General features: G+C 42.0%; 1 protein-coding gene across 1 annotated transcript; it reads left to right on the top strand.

Moving 5' to 3' along the window:
• The first annotated feature begins 702 nt into the window (after positions 1-702).
• On the top strand, positions 703-7,375 carry LOC119655128 (cytochrome P450 4d1-like). The gene is made up of 5 exons (XM_038060862.1): positions 703-1,135; positions 1,355-1,540; positions 6,154-6,223; positions 6,290-6,855; positions 6,929-7,375. Exons 1-5 carry the CDS (start codon positions 772-774, stop codon positions 7,282-7,284), a joined length of 1,542 nt encoding a protein of 513 aa, XP_037916790.1. The 5' UTR covers positions 703-771; the 3' UTR covers positions 7,285-7,375.
• Positions 7,376-21,396: the final 14,021 nt, after the last annotated feature.

Genomic DNA, 21,396 nt, shown 5'->3' with positions numbered 1-21,396 from the left:
GCGGTCACGTACGCCGCGTATAGAAGAAATGGGATTAAGCTAGAATTAGCTGACTCCGCCCCTTGATGTAATACCTTAGGGTGGTTCCGCGGGGCAGGGAGGGAGTCGGGGGTGATTTTAGTGGGTAAAAATCCCATGGGAGGAAAATCAAAAGTCGCATAAGAAATGAATAAAATCAGGTAATAAATAAGTGCATCGAATATTGAAGGAGAACCAGGGTCACGAGAAAAAATTACGGGCCTCGAGTGAAATCATGCGGGCCCCCTAAAACTGCCCAATCAACCTAACTATATTAAAGACTCAATTGCCGTCGTCAGAGCGACCCGTCGATCACTATGTGATACTGAAGTGACAGCTTCAGTGTGACTTACTCACTGTCACTTCCGCCGTCTAATTAACAACAACGATAAGACAATGTTGGCTAAACTCTGTAAAATCTGCTTAAATCTGAAACAAAAGACTAAGTTGACTATCCCGCGTTGAGTATGCACTAACCATTTCTTAGCCATTCTGCAATGAAAAATAGAAGCTATTTCTATGATTGCATTTTTTTGAATTCCTCAAATTTTACACTGAGTTTATCAACTTGTAAACAATTATAATCTCTTGCAAGTTATAAATTAAAAATTCTGGATGAATTGATAAGTAGCAAACTCGAGTATTTGATAAATTGCATATTTAAGTTGTGGCAATGCTCCCACAATGAACTTAGTCTTTCTCTAACCATCGTGAGATATTGACCACCCATTCCAAGTCGTTTAGTTACCTAAAATGTTCTTTTTAATATTCTCTGCAATATCGGTAGTAATATTCGTGTACGCATTAACTGTAGTGCGGAAATATGCGCGAATTATTAAGTTATCCAAAGATTTCCCTGGTCCACCTGCCTTGCCCATAGTTGGCAACGGACATACATTCTTCGGGAAGCAAGCTGAGGACTTCATCTGTATCGCTATAAACTGGATGGACATTTATGGCCAGACAATTAGGGTGTGGTTTGGTCCTGAACTAAATATTCTGACGTCCGACATGAAATTTGTTGAGCCCCTTCTTAGTAGCCATGACCTACTGGACAAGGCAACTGAGTATGACTTTTTGAGGCCGTGGCTACATCAAGGATTACTAGTGAGCACAGGTTGGGTTTCTGTTTCAAACATGGAGGACTTTTGCGGATACTGTTTATCGTTCGAGTTGTGAAGGCTAAGGTTACTGATTCTCCAGGGCTGTCACTAGCTGAAATATTCATTGGTGAACAACTTCCCTTGTACGCAAACCCAAACTGATAAACAGTGGATGCACCTGCTCTTCTCCAAGAAAGTATCTAATCTACTTCACTAAAATTCATAATTCTTAGGAAGAAAATGGTTCGGACGTCGCAAGATCATCACGCCAGCATTCCATTTCCGAATCTTAGAGCAATTCGTTGACGTGTTTGACGCTCAAAGTAATATTTTGGTAAAACTCCTCTCGAAGTATTCTCCAGAAGACGAAGTTGAACTTTATCCTTACATAACTCTTTGCGCTCTAGATGTGATTTGTGGTGAGTAACAAGCTTTTATGATTCCACAATTTTATGTTTATGTTTTTATACCCCATGCTCGGCAGCGCACGTCAGTCATAAATTATAATTTTGCTATTTATAACTTTTGATTACGAGGGAAAATTATCAGTGAGTACAACGTCCACGGTTTTCATATCATAAAATCTCTTTTGGATTATTTTTATTGCGGCCCCCCGGCATGACCTTTCAATTGAATCCACTTTACTTTCAAATATTAATAATAGGAAATGTTTACGATAAGAATAATCAAAAATTTTGGAAGAAATTCTATATGAATTAAAAATGTTTAGGTGCTCTTGAACTTGGGGTAGTATATAAGCATTGGACACAATGGTGTTGATAAAAATCCAATGTTATTGTTTGTCTCAATTAAATAATGAAATAAGTATTATAATTGGATTTGTCTTATCATAATTATAATTCAAGAAAAAAATTTCCAAGAAGGTCAAGTTAATGTGCTATCACTGAACAGCCAACTTTGACTTGTTATTTACTAAGTGATCACCTGATCACCATCAACTGACTACAATTTCTGACAATGTCAATATGTAGATCCTATCTCTTTTGTAGGACGGCATTGTTTGATCTCTCGGAGATACCATTTTATCTTCAAACTTGCAGCTGCGTCCTTGTAATAACAAGATCTTTGAAGACTTTGCCCACAAGTCCAGATTCGCCTATGTCATCCATTAGATTTATTTGACTTAACCCCTAACACTTGCAAATTGCAATAGTTGAGCCGATTTCTAGCCGCTGTGTCTGTTCCATCTAACTGCACCTTAAAATGATCCACAATTTCCTTAAAGGTCAACTCACCACATCTTCTCCTTTAACCTTTATCCCGTTCATTGAGTGGTCGGCTCGAATACATCACCTTTTTCGATCATAGGCCTGATTCGAGAGGAATCGATCTAGCATATCGTTTAGTTTAGTTTACTGGGGGGAAGCCGCAGCCACGAGCACTCAGGCCATTGTTAGGCCCATTGTACCATCCCCGTAAATCGCCTATTCAATGGCTTCCCGTCTACGGTGTTCGCAGGCTTTAGCGAATCTAAGAACATTCTCCAGAGGCAGAGAACGTGCAGATTCTTGATTGAAGAAAACCTTACCAAGGTGTCTTCGTCTGAGATCTGAGGAGGTCGGGCAGCTGCATAAAAAGTGCAGGGCCGTCTCCTCCTCCTCACATTGCCTACACATAGCCGAAACCACCACCCCAATCTTTCCCATATGGTAGTTTAAGGAGCAGTGTCTCGTTAAAGATTTAGGATAGCTTCAAGTGCCGCAGTCGACATTGCACTCATTGCTTCAGTAATACTTAGGCAAGCCCCTGCATCTGCGGCCAAGAGTGCGCAATTTTTCTTGCTAAGAATCAGAGTCTCCGAGGAATACATGAGGACTGACAAGATCATTGTCTTGTTCAGTAAGAGCTTTGACCCTTTGGTGAGACGTTTCGAGTGGAACAGTTTTTGTAAGCTGAAATAGGCTCGTTGCTGACAACAACCGTGAGTGGATTTCATCATCGTAGCTGTTATCGGTTGTGATTTTCGACCCTAGATTGGAGAAATTATCAACGGTCTCAAAGTTGTATTCTCTTATCTTTATTCTTCCCGTTTGACCAGTGCGGTTTGATGTTGTTGGTTGGTGGGATTCAGTGCTGACGTTGCCACCATATATTTTCTTTTGCGTTCATTGATGTGCAGCCCAAGATTTCGCGCCGCCCGTTCGATCTGGATGAAGGCAGTTTGTACGTTTCGGATGGTTCTTCCCATGATGTCGATATCGTCAGCATAGGCCAGTAGTTGGGTGGACTTAAAGATGATCGTACCTCTTGCATTTACCTCAGCATCACGAATCACTTTATCGAAGGCCAGGTTAAAGAGGACGCATAATGTCGAATGGTCTTGAGAGTGATCCTGCTGCTGTTATCTGGCCTCGCACATTGGTCAGGGTCAGCCTCGTCAGTCTTATCAATTTCGTTGGGATACCGAATTCTCTCATGACCGTGTACAGTTTTACCTAGATGGTGCAACTGGTGTCCATATTCCAACAATTTTTCCATCGCTTGCCGCACAGAGAAAATCTGATCTGAGTGAAGTCTCTTTGTTATGGGCCAATGATGTTCTGGGCATATGGGGCTATCCGGTCTAGCAAGATAGCGGAGAATATCTTATAGATGTTACTCAGCTACGTGATACCTCTATAATTGCTGCACTGTGTGATATATCCCTTTTTTTAATGCCAATCGTCAGGCATTGATTCGCTGTCCCACACCTTGAGTACAAGTTGATGAACCACTTGGTGTAACTGGTCGCCTACATATTTAACCAATTCGCCTGTAATTCCATCGGCTCCTGGCGACTTATGATTTTTTTGCCGATGAATTGCACGGACTGTTTGTCCTATACTTGGTGGTGGCAATATTTGTCCATCATCTTCAGTTGACGGGACTTCCAACTCGCCGATGTTCTGGTTGTTCAATAACTCATCAAAGTACTCAACCCATCGCTCCAATATTCCCATTCTGTCAGAAATCATATTTCCTTCTTTGTCTCAGCAGAATGAACATCGAGTTGTATAAGGCTTCATCCTGCTGACTTGTTGGTAAAACTTGCGTGCCTGGTGCGGTTGCTCCCTGTACTTTTCTAGTTCACAGACTTGTTGATTCTCCAAGGCTTCCTTTTTCCGTCTGTAAAGTCGCTTTCCGCTAGACGGAGTTCGTTATAAGTCTCTGCGCGTGCCCGCGTTCCTACTCCTTTGGCGGTTGGGGCCAAGTATGTTTGTGGCCGTATCAATGATAACGTTCTTCAGGTGGTTGTGAAGATCATTTATTGATGCTACACCTCCAGGACCAGTGTTAACTGCGGTTATTGCGGCACCCATTTCCCTCTTATAGGTATCGCGGAGGGCTTCGTTGTGGCTAACGTTAATTTGGAGTCGAAATGTAATCCTAAATACTTGACTGTTTGTGCCAGCTGGATTTCCGGCCCTACTAAGGTGGGTAGCGTATAGTCGCCCCATCTGACGGTCCTAGTGAACATAACTAGGCCAGTCTTCCTAGCGATCACCGTGAGGTCACATACTGTGTCCGCAAACTTGCCGGTAATTATTACGGTTAGATCGGCCTCCTGGAGCCACAGCAAGATATCCATTATTAATGGCCGTAGCAGCGGAGAGAGAAACCCTCCCTGTGGCCAGCCCTTAAGACATCCTGCTTCAATAAACTCCTGGCCGACCAATATGTGGATTTTTCTCCACTCTAGCATGTGAAGGATTCAACTGATTATTAGCGGTTCGATTCCATGCTGTCTTGCCGCATCACAAATTGCCGCGAATGAGGCATAATTGAAGGCATCTTCGATGTCCATGAATGCGCCTAAGGCGTATTCTTTTTCGGACATCTCTTTATCAATTTTTGCCGTGAGCGTATGGAGTGCTGTCTCTGTCGATTTACCTTTCTGGTAGACGTGTTGCCTATGGTGAAGTGGCCACTTAGGAACGTCTGACTTATGAACCGATTTACTAGTGTTTCTAGTCCTTTTAGTAGAAAGGATTTTAGACTGATCGGTCGGAAGCTTTTTGCGTCTGTGTAGGTGGGTTTCCTTGGTTTGGGAATGAATAACACCTTCACATCACGCCAGTTAATTGGAATAGAAGCGTGTGCTAGGCATGCACGATGTATATTCCGGATATGTAAACTCAGGGCATCCATTCCCTCTATTACTAGCGCAGGAATAATGCCATCCGAATCTGCAGACTTATATCTTGGAGCGAGTTAAATGCCCATTTTAGTCGCTCCAGTGATACTACTTTGCATGCCAAATTCAAGTCTCTCAGTTGAGGACTGTATGCACCTGTCGGCCCCGAGATTGGAGTTTGAATGCTGCCTGGGAAGTGCAACTCAAGCATAGTTTCTTCATCGCTTTCTGTGTACCTCTCGTTCTGTAAACGTAAATAACCCAGCTTCTGGCTGCGTTCTTTAACGAGAATCCACTTCAGCTTTGAGGTTGCCTCAAGTTAGTCTCTTCGCAAAAGCGTCTCCATGATGATCGTTTAGCTTATCTTATGCTCTTCTTAGGGCCTTCTGTGCCTCTTTATAGCGATTCCAGCTAGCGCCTGAATCACACTTCAGAACACGATTGCCAAATCCGAGTTCCACCATGGTGTTTTTCCCTTCTTTGACATCTTGAGTGGACAGTTTTCTTCGAAAGTTTCTCTCATGCTTTTTGTGATCAACTGTGTTGTCTTCTCAATTTCAGCAACGTATTTGATGCGCTTCCCAGGGAAACTGAATGAACCTTGGGTAAATTTAAGTTTCACTCGCTCATGACCTCTTGTAGTATTAGAAGCCACAGTAGCCAAATTTCCCGCAGCTGAAACTATACGAGTGGATATTAAGAGTCGGTAGCTAGCATGTCCACTCAAAAAAAAACTATAAAAACGACCAGTACTGGGCTTCCTAGTGATTTCTTGTTTTGGGTATTTTTTCCGTGTCCATCATTGTCTACCCATGGAGGTTTTTCTCCAACATTGGTTTATTTAGCAATTTTTTAAATGCAATCTATTTACGCAGAATTTTTTTGTTTTATTTCCAGAGACTGCCATGGGAGTTTCATGCAAAGCTCAAATCAATTCCGACTCCAAATATGTTCAAGCTGTTAAAACGTAAGACCTTAGACTCAATTTCACGACTCCTTGTAAAATCATCCGAATCCAATAATTCAATTTCAGAATTTCAATGGTCCTCCATAAGCGCATGTTTGACGTTCAATATCGCCTCGACTTCCTTTTCCGACTCACTAATCTAGCTCGCATTCAGAACCAAGCCCTCAAGATTATCCACGATTTCAGCAATGACGTGATTGTGGCTAGACGTAATGAACTCCTCCGAGCTCAACAGGATAAATCTACTGCCCAAGTTGCAGACGAAAATGATAATAGTATCGGAGCTAAGAAGAAAATGGCCTTCCTCGATATCCTTTTGCAATCGAATATCGATGGGAAACCTCTGAGTAATATGGATATCCAAGAGGAGGTAGACACATTCATGTTTGAAGGACATGACACCACAACATCGGCTATAACCTTCTGCCTGTACAATTTGGCTCTGTATCCTGAGGCGCAACAGAAGTGTTTTGAGGAAATCTGTGACGTTATTGGAAAGGATAAGGATAAAGCGATTACCTATACCGACTTAAATAGTTTGAACTACATGGAGCTAGTTGCGAAGGAAACATTGAGATTGTTCCCTTCAGTACCACTGCTGGGACGTAAGGTTACGAAGGAGTGTACTATAAGTGAGTATCGTTCCCTAGAAAATGAGCCTCCTTTTACATAAAAATTCTAATCTCCTGCCTGCTTCTTCCCCAGATGGTAAACGTATTCCCGCTGGTACCAACATCGGCATATCACCACTTGTTCTTGGTCGTATGGAGGAAATTTTCCCGCAATCTGACAAATTCATACCGGAACGTTTTGACTCCAGCATGGTTACAGGTGGTGATAAGATGAATCCTTACTGTTATATCCCATTCTCGGCTGGACCGCGAAATTGCATCGGACAAAAGTTTGCAATGTTGGAGATCAAGAGTGTCGTTTCAAAGATCCTACGGCACTTCACAGTAGAGATGGCTCCTGATCAAGAAGAACCACTTCTGGTTGCTGAGTTGATTTTGAAGTCAAAGAATGCATTGAAATTCAAATTGAAACCAAGGATCTATACATAAGGGTGATAATAGGAGGTGTGCTGGAGAAGGTATACGAGTATATAGTGGAAAATAAATATGTATAAACAATAAAAGGTGTTAGAGATATTGACGCTTAGCATTTATTGCCCCACTTTTGCCGATATTTTTGACCATACAACTTGTAAGCCATTTCAGCAGTAGTCAATGTGCAATTCTCCAACTGTTTCCTTCCCCAAAACAACGAATTTTGCTCCTTTTCCTCGGAATCTATGGAGATATCGATGGCCATGTGATGTGCCCATAATCTATACCCCGCGTTGCGACGAGGAAGGCATTGATATATTTCAAGTGAAAAAGATACATCTGATCTTGAGAATCCGAGCTCGATTTGTCAGATTTTGCATTTTTTTGTGGATATAGATAAAAATCTGCCAGGAGATGGACGGTTTTGAACTGCGTTGTATTGAGAGCGTGGTGGGGATATGTCTTCTCCACACAAGACGCTATCTCAGTTGCAATGGAGCAGCGGAACGTCATTTGTTTGTACATAACTGGTGAGTCTGTTACAGCTACGCAGCGATTGTTTCGTTAACAGTTCAATGTCGGTCAGCATGAAGTTGTTTCCAGTCGTCACATTATTCTCAAAAGGGTGAATGAAACACTTCAGATCAACAGGTAACATAATGGATAGGAAGCATACAGGCATACAACCCACATCGCTAAAGAGTCAATCGTAGTTCTTCGACGCATGTTTCGTGGACGGATTACTTCACGATTTGGCGGCATTCCTTGGCCTCCCAGATCTCCTGACTTATCAGTGTGTGACTTTTTTCTGTGGGGGTACCTCAAGAGCCTCCTACAGGGTACTGCAATCCTGTAGTATACCGTGACGGCCTTGAATGAAGTGCTCTAACAGACTTCAAGGCCCTGATCCAATATGGATTGTTGCGCCAACGATTATTATTATTATTACCTCAAAAGCCGTATTTGAACTCAGGGTGTGTGCCTCTAAGCACTCAGACCTAGTGATCCATTGAAACATTTAATGTCGAATGCGCCATATAGAAAGTGTTCCGTGGATCCCGCTTTCTCCTTACAGATGTCCAGCTAATGAATTAAGGCCACTCAGAATGCCCACAGTACTCCTGCAAGTCTTCTTGCTTTTCAACAGGATAAACTTTGCAGTTTGTTGCCAGCTTTTAATAGCAGCATGGCAACAATGCTACTGACACATTGATTGCTGGTTCCGGTCCCGCCATGGGGGAAAGGCCCTTTTCTCATTTTTATTTGAAAGGTAGTTGTGGGGCAGGCCCACAACTGTGCTATGTTTTTGAACCATCAATGTAGAACACCCCAGTATGTCCTGCCATCCATTCTTCTGGTTCGTGCCAGTTTCAGGATGTTTCAGGATAACTTCATATCCCCAACCAAACAGATTTATAGAAATTCGAAGGCATTTTGAAAACTGGGCTTAGCTCTCCTAATAACTCTTCGAATGCTCTATGCCCCTCACGCCCGTTGTTTCCCCATTGATTTAATAGAATTAGTACGAGGTTAGACAATTAAGTAATGAGATTGATTCCATAAAAACCGTATATTTAAAAATTATTCTACAACTCTGCCATCCCCTACAAACTAGTTCGCTTGGCCAGCTATACAGGGATTCCAGCGCGCTTTCCACTCTTCGTAACATTTCTGGAATGCTTCGACTGGGATGTCCGCGAGAACCCTCGTCGCGGCCGCTTGGATGTCCATAATTGACTCAAAATGGGTTCTTGTGACCACCAATTTTGTTCTAGGGAACAAAAAAAGTCACGGGTGACATATCGGGCGAATAAGGCGGACGTTGTAGCACGGCGATCCCTTTAGAAGCTAAATACTGGGACAAGCTAAGGGCGGTGTGGCACGGCGTGTTGTCGTGATGAAGGTTCCAGTTACGAGCGATGTCGGGGCGCACCTTGTTCACTCGTTTTCGCAATCTTTCGAGTAGTTGGCGATAGTAGACTCGATTTACGATTTGCCCCGGCGGAATAAATTCTTTGTGGACGATTCCACGGCTATCAAGAAAGGTAATAATCATCGTTTTCACATTCGACTTGCTCATGCGAGCTTTTTTCAGACGGGAGCGTACGAAGACAACCATTGTGAGCTTTGCATTTGGTTTCCGGGTCGTATTTGAAAAACCAGCTCTCATCGCCTGTAATAACTCGATCAAGCAGCGTGGGATCGTTTTCCACTTGTTCCAAACAATCTTCTGCGACGGTCTCTCAATGCTGCTTTTGTTCCTCAGAAACGTTCTTTGGAACCATCTTCGCGCACAACTTTTTCATGCCGAAATCACCTGTTAAAATTTGCCTAACTGTTTCACCGTTCATACCCAGTTCCGAGGCCAACATTCGAACTGCTAAACCTGCCGATCTTCACAGATTAAGGCACGCACATGCTCAATCCGTACGTCGACTGGCCTCCCACTTCGCGCCTCGTCTTCCACGTTTTCACGCCCCTCCTTTAACTATTTATGCCATCAAAACGACTAAGACCACTATTAACATGCACTTTTACAATTTTAGCGTACGTTTTCGAAGCTGTTTCGTTTTTATCGCGACACATTGCTCTAGATTTCGTTCCTCCATTTTCGTGACGAGCACCATCAACACAACTCTACTCAACACGACACAGCAGGCGAACTAAACAAGCTGGAGCGATGGTGAATATATCAATGGAGAGGGGAAGGATGCCTGGGAAAGGAATTTGCAAGTTGCAGGTTTACCACAAGCGCGGCAATAATATCTGGTCTCATTACTTAATTATCTAAACTCGTATATGAGCTGCTCTCATTGCAATGCTTTGAATAAATAAATGCAAAGGCCGTAAATTGAATAAAGCATTTAGAGCTGCGCCGGATATCTTGCTCATGGCACCAGTAATACCCAGACATATAGTTCTTTGCAGTGAGGCTAACTAACAGTGAAACCCTTCGGTTTCAACTTATCCCACCATACTACGTAGGCCTAATGATAACAACATACCTATATATCCGCATTACTACTTGAAACCTAAGTCCCCATGTCCACCTGCATAGCCCATAGGCTATGAGAGCTCGTTGCATTTTTACCTCTACATATTTGTTCCAAAGAGGCCTCTTGTCTTACAGAGTTGCATCCTCTATCTTCGAAACCATAAACTGAAGAGCAGACTCACAAGACTTTCCACGTTTATAAGAATGTTGTTTTTCATTTAGTGGGTGCGACTTTAGTGCCTTCTCGCAAATGTCACGCTCAACCTCACCTACCAGCTAGATTGATGTTAAGCGGATTTGTCTGAAGTTCTTCGGATTTCAATAATTATTTTTCCCAGGCTTACGTATAAAGACTACCTTAATCTTCTGCCAAGGCACGAAACCCAGATCAAGACATCCTCGAAAAATATTTCTTAGAAGCCGCTCCAAGTGCTCTATACCCTCCTCTAGTATCGTTGGACAGACGCTATCTATACCAAGTGCTTTGAAGTGTTCAAAGGACATTATAGCAGCTCTCGCTTTTTCATTGATAGCCACAACTCTCACAGTATATAAATTCCACTTGAAAGACTTTCGTGAAAGGTTTGCAGATCGCTCTCTCCCACTTCTGTCATCTGTTCTTCCGGATGGTGTACTTCCAAGAAAGTCTCAACTCTGGAGATCGCCAAAGTTCCATCCGGTTTTCGAAGACAGTCCAACTTTGCCGACACATCCCTTTTAAGTAATTTGCACACCCTTGAAGTCTGTTTTTCGCACTCCAGTTCATCACAGTATTCTATAAAAGAATCTCGCTTCGAAGGTTTTATAAGCCTCTTATATTCACGCTTTGAGTTCCGGAAATTTAACCAGTCGTCTGATCGATTTCCTACATTTTAGCAGTTCTCGGTTTCATCACAGCACTCTATAAGTGTGTGATTCAAAGTTCAAAAATCAGTTTCTGCATACACTACCAGATTCCTTAACCCTTGGAACAGAATTTTCTCAGCAAGGTTGTCTCCAACAAATTTGAAAATCCTAGCCTCTCCCTATTCCAATGCAAAAGATTTTGTTAAAACGAACCAATGGGTATTGTACAATAAATTTATAAGGACAGTGCTCCATCTTTGCCAACGTTACTACCTGTAGATAAGAAGGGGCAGTGGAATGTTGCAGGTTACTGACTGATCTTTATATTTATAGACATGAGTGAAGTCTAACGTGAAAACGGCAGCAAACTCCCTTCAGTTTCAGTTCAGCGTGGATTTAGCTGTTTGTCCCTACCGTCGAAAGTCCCTGCGCCCGATTTGCCTGGATATTGCCACAACTGCAGTGAGTGCAGTGAAACCCATGTCATTATTTCGAAGAAGCATTGCCTTATTTTGTAGTATCTTCGTTGTCGTGGGCTTCGAGTCTTCCCAAATTCATGGTGTCTGACTTGCATTTATCCGTTTCCACATACCGTTGGGATTACAACACCAGTTCACCTTTCATCCGCTTTTCCTGGTAGAGATGGAAGACAAGGTTCTGACAAGCAATATTGAGCCTGTAGCCATCTCTCATTTACAGCTGAAGTTTCTTTCTGCCGAACATTCCTCTCACGTTTATTGGAAGAATTAGGAAGCAATGCAATCGACAGATCGGACATAGTCAGGTTTCCAGTTCCTCTCATTGTGGGAGTTGCTGTTCTTCTTGACCAGCTGACCGCGCCGTAGACATTGAGTGCAGACTTTCCAAAGAAGTGGGGAGACATGCATATTTCTCCGTGGGGGAACATGAATTTGGTGAAGCCTCCAAAATCCGTACCTCAGCCGCGACTTGATTGTTCAAAAACATATTTTTTCTCTACAATAATCATGTCCAGTTTTGTTCCCGGAAGAAAGCATTTGCGGGAAGTTCTACTTTTTTGCTTCAATTTAAAAAAATCAGCCGCTGAATCGCATCGAATGCTTGTGGAGGCCTACGGCGGCAATGCTCTATCAGAAACAGCGTGCCGAGACTGGTTCCGTCAGTTCAAAGATGACGTTTTCGATCTGAATGACAAGGAGCATGAAAATTGGCCCAGGAAAGTTTAGGACCACGAATTGGAGGCTCTTTTGGACGAGGACGATACGCAAACGCAGAAAATGCTCGCCAAGCAATTAGGTGTTTCTCAACAATCCGTTTCCATGCGTCTACGAAAAAAATCATGGGTTGATGCCGGCCAACCACCGACATCTTCTCCAAGACCAAATCGCTTCGGACGAAAGACGATGCTGTACGTGTGGTGGGATCAGCGGGGTATAGTCTACTATGAACTGAAACTGTCGATGGCCACCGTTGTCACCAACAACTCATCAAATTGCATCGTGCTCTGAATAAAAAACAGCCGAAATATCAGCAAAGACATGAACAGCTGGTCTTCCTCCATGATAATGCACCGTCGCACACGTCGAAAAAAGTTCGAAACTACTTAGAAACGCTCAACTGGGAGGTACTACCCCACCCCGCTTATTCATCAGACCTGGCCCCATCCGACTGTCATCTGTTTTCATCGATTGGCCACTCGCTCGCTGAGCAGCACCTCGATTCTTACGCAGACGTTCGAAAATGGCTTGATGAGTGGTTTGCCTCGAAGGATCAACAATTTTATCGGCATGGTATCCATAAATTACCCGAGAGATGGAAAAAATGTGTAGATGGCGAGGGCCAGTATTTCGAATAAAGTATTCTTTGGTTCCTATAAAAAAAAAAACGTGTTTTTCTTGAAAAGAAAAACAGGGGATTTAAACTTATACACTTGGTAGATTACGGGGGAGTTTAAATTTAGTGGATATTCGAATGGTTTCGTTGGATCCAGATTTGCGAGGTAGTTATTCATGACATCATTCATTTCGCCATTTTCATCAATCGCATCGGTGCTTTTTTTATTGGCTAAATACTTAGATTGCCTCTTTAAGATATTTTTCGTTTTTAGTAAAGTCTGGGTAATATACGAGAGCGCTCGCGATATTGCAGGCCAAGTCTCCTCATATCGAAGCACCATATTTATGGTAACTATTAGTAGAGAGTGATCTGAGGATAATTCCAATCATGGTTCCGCTTTTACTTGATCGCGATTTAGGTTTTCAGTAATTCCGAAATCTATAAGATCTTAGATTCAGCGACTATCTAAGGGCTAGTAGGTCGGTTGCCCTGCGGATACAAGGTCTAAATTGCTGTCTTTGGTAGCAGCTGTCCACGATTCCTTACCCTTTAGTGTTGATAGTCTCGATCACTAACGTACGTGCTTCACACTATAACATTACGCAGCTAGACCTTTTTGCTTATTGATGCAACTAAGTTGGGTGACAATAGGTTGCGGATATAATTAGCCTTTCTCCTCATATTCCTAAGCAGACTTATGTAGTCTGGTAATTTTTGCTTTATTCCTCTAGGACGTAGTGCTAGCGTACTTGCAAACCTCCGTGCGTTTTGCCCTCGGAGTGGATAGTACTCAACAAGATATATCCCGGTATTTTAACTATTTTTTCCGTTGTTAGAAACTTTCTGATACTAGCATGATGTCGATCATGTTGCTGGCTAGGAAGTGTTGAAGTTCCAATGTATAATATATCAGCTTATACTGTTCGCATTCCAATGACTAATTTTGATTTCACTCATCTGCGAGTGCAAAATTTTTATCAGCTTGTTTTGATTATGAATCAATGCTTGCAGGTTTGAATTTTCGTGACAAATTAAGTCATGCAGTCATCACAACGTTTAGTGCTTTCGCCGATTACTAAACCAAGAAAATAATTGTGTTTGCAGTTAGAACATGTGTACGTAATTGGACTCATAGCAGTCACAAAATAAATACTGGAAGGTTTACAAGAGATATTGAACAATTAGGAAAAGGGTAAACGAGGATATAAAGTAAGCAATTGTAGTTAACAGAAGAGATATCTAAAAGTACGTCAAGGAACTCATCAGTATGAAGACCGGCACAAAGTAAACCCGTGATATTTTGAGAGGTATGCATATTTCTAACTCAAACTGAAATGTTCATCAACAGTGCTTTTTCTAAAAAATAGGTTATTCAGGATCCAGGAAGAAAACCTCGGTTTAATTGAAAAAACAACATAGAAAATTTGAATACTCTTTTAGATATTGGAACGTCCACTGGCTGTACAGAATAAGAGCAAGAGCAAGCTTCTCAACGAAGTTCTTGAAAAAATATCAAAGTCCTTGCGGCAGGACATGATTACCATTGATCCCTAAATTGGCAAAGAACGTCAACAACGTCCCTTAATGTGCAACCTATCAACTGCCACTTTCGCTTTCTGATAAACACGTCCATGGGCATTTGATTCGTGGGTTGACGAAGTTTACAAAACAGAAAAGGATATTAACGATATGCGACACGCGCCGAGAGACGATTTTTAGATACGATTGAGAAAATATCCACAGCAGGAAATTTGGATTTGCCTTGATTGAGACAATATGTTTAAGTATTTTATTACCAACGAATGATCAGCTATCAAACTGCGACTAAAGAGAAGATTTAATAGACGATGAATTTTACAATATATCCTAGAAAGACACTTCCTCAGCTACCCTAGAACAAAATGAGTATCCTATTAGGAAACTTTATTTGCTAAAGAGGAACGACTTCTCCGGAAAATCGTCTGATCAATTTCACTGACATCCAAATTGACATTATATGCTCGACCCTGTCTACCCCTACCACGGCAATCATTCTGGAAATCCCTGAGGATGATTGGAAAATATATCCGAAAATAGTATTAACAGAACTAAAATCATACTTCTCTTTCTATAGTGGCACATTCAAAAATTGGTACAACGTTTTTCGGATTAGCCTTCTACCATCCCTCTGAATTGGCCTCTAAGAATCTTTCTCTATCCCATCCTTTTCACTTGGCTTGCCCATTGAAGCGTTCGAAAAATTATGAATAGCGGCTGCTTATAAGGGAAACCCTTCCTGTTGTAAGAGGGGAGACCCAAAAAAAAATGGGAATTTCGTCATAACTTCTTTATTTCTCAATATTTTTACATCAAATTTCGATCACCTTCAAAGTATTCGCCTTTGACTACAACGCATTCCTCCAAACGATTCTTACATTGTTCAAAACATTTTTTAAATTCACTCATCGGGATGTCCTTTAAGCCTTCCAGCGATTTTTGTTTCACCTCCTCCAAAGTGGCAAAACGCTTTCTTTTCATATTCCTTTTGAGTCGTATCTATAGCACCACGATTCATCATCAGTAATCACCTTGGAAAAAAATTCAGCGTCCCCTTCGAGCTGATTTTGAAGCTCAAAACATGCCTGAAGTCGATGCTACCTCTGCTCATCTGTGAGAAGGCGCAGGGCGAATCTGGCTGCAACCCTTCTCAGGTGCAAATCTTCGCATAAAATTCTCTGAATTGAACTCCATGACATTCCCGACATCTCACAGAGTTGATCAATGGTTCGGCGACGAACGAGGGCATTGATTTTGTAGACATTTTTATTAGTTTTTGATGTTGAGGGGCGTCGTGAACGAAGTTGGTTTGCAGCAGACATTTCTCCATTTTTAAAACCAATCGAAAACTCTGGTTTTACTTAAGGCAGCATCCCCATAAACAGTCTTAAGCATTACAATAGTTTCCGCTGCCAATTTCGCCAACAGTAAACAAAATTTCACAGCCGCGGGTTGTTCCCGACAATTTGCCGTTACGTTACGTTACGCTGAAATGTAAAAAGTTGTTTTACTAAAAAAAATCTCACAGTGACACAAGTTCGCACACTGACGCAGGTGGCGTAACACTAACGGACATGTGGTCAAACAATAGATTCCCCCACTCTCCCTCTCCACCGCAGAGTAATTCCCGGAACTTATGGGTCCCCCATCGTACTTTATTCGACAAATGCCCTCACTAGGGGACTGAGGACTCAACGTTCGAAGACATTACAGCCTGCTTCCAGTCTGCTGGAACAGAAGATCTTTCGATTGTACATCGTTAAGTCTTTTTTTATTTTTTGCATGTAATGACTGCCTTTTATTTTCGTTCATTATGCTTGTAAATCCAAGCACCGACAAGGTGGTCGGTCAATAACAGTAGAGCTAACAATTTACTACGAACGGCGTCTCGTTGCTTTGGGTTCGAATCGCCTGTGTTCATCTTATGTTTGTCTCGCTGCTGTGAGCATAACTCTTGCACATCATTCAGTACGATGATAGTGAAACTGAAGCACAGTCTGATTGTGTGAATGCCCTAAGAAGGGAACAGGAAACATTAACAATTTACAATTGACCAGACAGCTTCCCCCATGCTCTTAAAAACTAGTCCTAAAGAATGCCGTCAGGAGAATACTTACCGACGGCATCAAACCCGTACAATTTAAGTATACTGAGGTACAATAGAATCCCAATAATTCGTATGATGAAGGGACAAACGATTTTGAATTATCGGGATTCCACTGTACCATACAAAAATTAGCTTCTATACAACTAAGCCACGATGCAAGCGTCCGTAAAAGCTAGACAAACATTTGAACAACGAACACTGGGTCCAATTAAAAAAGAATCAGACTTACAAAGCTGTTACAACATACATTATAAGATAGTCCAATAGTATGAATCCTTATAAAACTCCACAAACTGCAGTGGACTATCGGCATGGAACGACGGGACAACTCCCAGGTCCAACATGAAGAGGAAAGGTCAATGCAAGCGATCAGCCAAAAAATCCAGCAAACGATGGGTGCACCCAACAAACACAGATAACAAATCGATAACTACTATACTAGGAGTTTTCAACTGGGCATCCTGAAAACTAAAGACTGAATTCGGCTGTAGCACCATTAATGACGATGAAGTTTGGCGAATAAATGCTTTGGAAGGATGCAAGTACATGGTCTGCTGTGATTGTTGTCCTTCAGCCGTTTAGGTTAAGTTAACCTCAGCAAAAAAATGTTCAGGATTTCCAAAACAAAGGCGAAGCATGATTGCCACAAACAATAATTTTGGATGATACAATGTTGGAGCTGTGGACGCAAAATGGAAGCTTCTTGCTGGAAAAACAGTTGATTGCCCAGCAATGAGGCTACCAATGGAAGGATATTGCAGGACTTGGTCTTAAGAATAACAATCCGGCAAAAAATCAAATTGTTGTTGTATATAATATGACTACTGGTGTTCCAATATATATAAAGTCATATTGTTGGGTAGTATTCTTTGTTCCTGCATTAGGTAATGCAGAAAGAATGCCAAGGATTAGGATTAGATGGAAAACCTTTCTGTTATACCCTTTACAATTTCAACATCTGTAATCATCTGTAATCCCAATGAAGTATTAATGCCTCTAACGCGATCTATGAGAGATGTGAGATCTATTTTTTCTCAGCTCGCTTAAAATCCCCTGATCACTCATTCCCGAATCTCCGTTGTTTATTGCCACATTTTTCAAGCAACACAGTTTCTTGTAATCTCTTGCAAAAATATACATTACACGCCCCTTCCCGTTTGTCCAATTAGCGCAAGTTTAACCTTGAGGAACCTAGCCTTAAATCAAGTAATGGACATAACTGGAATACGAAAAAACCTACCACCTAGTTCACGAATTCGAACTAGAATGCCAACGCCCTTCAGAGCCACTCGGTATACTCGCAGCATCGGATGTTCCAACACTCGACAGTCTTACTGACATTACCGACCGTGTCATGAGCGCCTGCGATACAAATAATGTTGCCATAATCTCCCGGAACACCCGATACTCCATCTTTCAATACGCTTAATCAGGAGGTGGCGGAATTGCGTGCAACAGTGCGGCGACTGCAAAGTAATAAATGCGAGAACATCACGCCAAAATCAACGCCTTGGAAAATCGCAAACCTCTGACCTCTTCGTCCTGCGGTTATTGTACGTCTCCAGTGAAAGAATCCGGTAATCGGATGGGCAAGAACCTAGTGGTATGCACGCTAACCGGCTGTAAGTTGAGCGCGACACTGCGTCACACATACACTTGTTGCCGACGTCTATTATTTGATTCGAAGGATCAGCCAAACTAAAGAAGCCTGTATTGAAATTATACGCTACTAACGGTAGCATGACAAACACGTGCGGCACGAAGTCGTTAAAGGTTTTCGTGAGAGCTAAATGTATCGCACATGAAGTTTGGAAGTTTCTTGTTGCGAACATAGGTCATCCCATTTTAGGAGTCGATTTTCTTTCGCACTACGACCTTCTCGTTCACACTAAAAACAAAAGATCAAAGGATACCAGCGTTTGTATCAGAGCATCGGAACAACTAGCGGTAAATACTATCACAAAAGACTCATCATACCACAAAAGTCTCAAGGAAGCTCCTGGAATTAAAAATCCATCTGTTGAAAAACCGACACCAAATAAGGCACCATATTGGACCTAAAAGTCCGCCAGTAGCTGATTGTCCCCGTCGACCTATCATTTAAAAAAGTGAAGATGTTTATAGCAAAATGGTTAGTAAAGATCATCTTCCAGTCCTTGGGCAAGACCACTAAATCTTGTCCCGAAGAAAGACCAATCGAGGTACCCATGCGGAAACTGAACGACCGAATAAGTACCCAATGCTGCATATCTTTGACTTCGCAACCTATCTGTTGAACAAGATCATATTCTCAAACGTCCTCTCGAAGAAAACGTTCCCAGGATTAGCGTGAAAACACATTTTGGGATTTATAAGTTCACTATGATGGTATTTAGGCTTAGACATCCAGTCCAAGTCTCCAAAGGTTTATGGATGAAATCTTCAGGGGACTTTATTTCTGCACATACTACTCAAACCCCATTCTCATCGCCTCTTAAAAAGTTTCACAAGGCACCAAAAAAGAAGACAGAAGTCAAATACCACGCATTACACAGTACGTCATTAGTCGTCGAAGCATTTGATGCAGCCATCGAAGCAGTATTACAGAGGAAACAACACGCTCATTGGGTGGCCCCTGCAAGCTTTCAGTGAAAGGTCAATCCAACCGAGACTGTTCATAGCACACATCGCCAACTTCCGACTATTTTCTGCATCCGCCGTTTTCAGCACTACTTCGAAGGCACAAACTTTCACATGGAAATGAATAAAAAGCAAGAGCGCTAGGCTGTGATAGCAAAAGATCGCGGTTCCAATCTTGCTGGTGACGGAGGGATTTGTTTCATAGCTAGATGCCGGATACCAGTCGAATGGGTAACTCAGTTAAATCAGGGTAATAATCACGAACGAACGCAATGCTGACCGCATTGCCTATTACTGTAGTTCTGTAGTGTAGCGTTATGGTATTGAATGAAATCTGCCAACGATTATTATTATGTGCTTCCCAACGATAGCCCTATCAGCTCAATTTTATCTCTTTTTCGACTAACATTAGGCACATCTAACCAACCCGAAACTATGTTACGGACAGTCGTTGAGGGTGGACACCATTTCCCTGCCAACAGAGAGAGCTCTTTTACGTTTCCAGCGATCGTATTCGTCCTTTTTTCCCTGCGTCGTCACGAAGAGGGATCTTCCACGGATTTCAACACCCGTCACATCCCAGCGGATGTTCGACAAACAAAATTATATCCCAATAATTCGGCTAACCGAAAATGCGGAAAGACGTCCATAACTGTGTATCTGTTCATGTATCACATGCCAATGTTCTAAGATCATCCGACACCGACAAAATGAGTGCCATTCATACTGCCTTCAGGAAGGTTTGAACAAATCCAAATAGATATTGTTTGCCCCTTTATTTGCTCGCAGGCATAAAAGTATTGCCTCACAGGCACAATAGGTCTATTTGCGAGGTAGTCTAAAGCGATTCCGTTTGGCACTTGACAACAATTGGGTTGCACTATTCAGAGCACCATGGATCAGAGAACCCATTTCAAGTTCCACTTCCTTAAATACCTTTCTACTTTCATCGACTGTACAAGAAATCGAATGTCGAATAATCAACGTCAACGTCATAAACGAAGGGTTGGGTACATTTTTTTACCGTTAAGTGCAAAATTGATTTACGTCACTACACTAACCTTGTCGGGAGAATTTCTAGTCCCTACCCTACCCTACCATGTAAAATCAACTGTTTTCCATTGTTTGCCGAACCGTGGAATAAATTCTGCCGACACCAAACGCACAACACTGCTCGTCAGCTGCTTTCTTCATTGAAGAGTTTCGAGCATGTTCACGTTTTCTTACACATTGACGGCGTGTGCACACCGCTTGTTCAGCCCTTTTCGAGACCTTGTGAGCACCCAACCTTTGAAACGCGTTTATTTGGAAGCGATGGCATCCAATTGCGTGTTCTGACAAAGACCCATCACCGAAAAATTATAGAGTCAATCGAAGTACTTGTGCACTTCCTGACACACCACCAGTGTACTCAACATACAAAACACTTCCAGATTTCATCGAGACAGAACATAAGACTGCTATCGACTGCCTCAGCGCTTGGGAAAGTTCGGGTGACCAAAACAGAAAAAAGCATGATGTTCAGGGATTCCAGGGGAAAAAAGAAAGATCATCTATGTCACGGTCAATGCACTTTGAGATACACGATAAAAGAGTTAACAGACGGACTCACCGGGGAATTCTGAAAGAATCCAAATTCAGCAGTTGGCTGGGCTTTTCGTTTGGGACCAGGGTGGAGATCATCTAAAGTACTGGCGGATTAGGACACGGAAGTGTACTTCTAGTAGGTAACTAAATTAAAATGATTTGAGTAGGAAATAACGTAGAACGAAAATTATAAGTGGACAAAAGCGCACAGTGATTTGCGCTTAATTTCCGGGCAGCATTTATGGAAGGAATCCTCAAATTACACGCGAGGACTTTCAAAACAAAGCCGAGGACTACCATCCGGCCCCAAAAAGAGAAGGGGTTTTCGCACACTATTTGAACCCAGAACATTATTTAGTTGATTATGTTAATTTCATTAAAATGCAAATCGAACATTTGTCAAAACGCTCATAAAGTAGGTAATCCAGTTGAGTTTTATGTATATGTGTATACATGACCGGAAATACTGCCAAATAAAACTGCGCTTTCCAACTAATATTGTAATGCGATTGTGAAAATTAGTCATTCGTTCACTGGACAGGGCTTAATTATTGGAATTTCTTTTCTTATTCCTTCCCTTCTTCCAAAGTGTAACATAGAGAACTACGGATAAAAACCAATT

This window comes from Hermetia illucens, chromosome 4 (assembly GCF_905115235.1).
Source record: "Hermetia illucens chromosome 4, iHerIll2.2.curated.20191125, whole genome shotgun sequence".
In the NCBI taxonomy this organism is placed as follows: domain Eukaryota; kingdom Metazoa; phylum Arthropoda; class Insecta; order Diptera; family Stratiomyidae; genus Hermetia; species Hermetia illucens.
The sequence above is the reverse complement of the archived record's forward strand: the minus strand, read 5'-3'. Positions and strand labels throughout refer to the sequence as shown.

Excerpts from the sequence above, each read along its gene's own strand:
- LOC119655128 (XM_038060862.1), top strand. The coding sequence starts at position 772 with ATGTTCTTTTTAATATTCTCTGCAATATCGGTAGTAATATTCGTGTAC. Across the intron at positions 6,224-6,289 it reads TATGTTCAAGCTGTTAAAAC|AATTTCAATGGTCCTCCATA; the intron begins GTAAGACCTTAG and ends ATTCAATTTCAG. Across the intron at positions 6,856-6,928 it reads TACGAAGGAGTGTACTATAA|ATGGTAAACGTATTCCCGCT; the intron begins GTGAGTATCGTT and ends CTTCTTCCCCAG.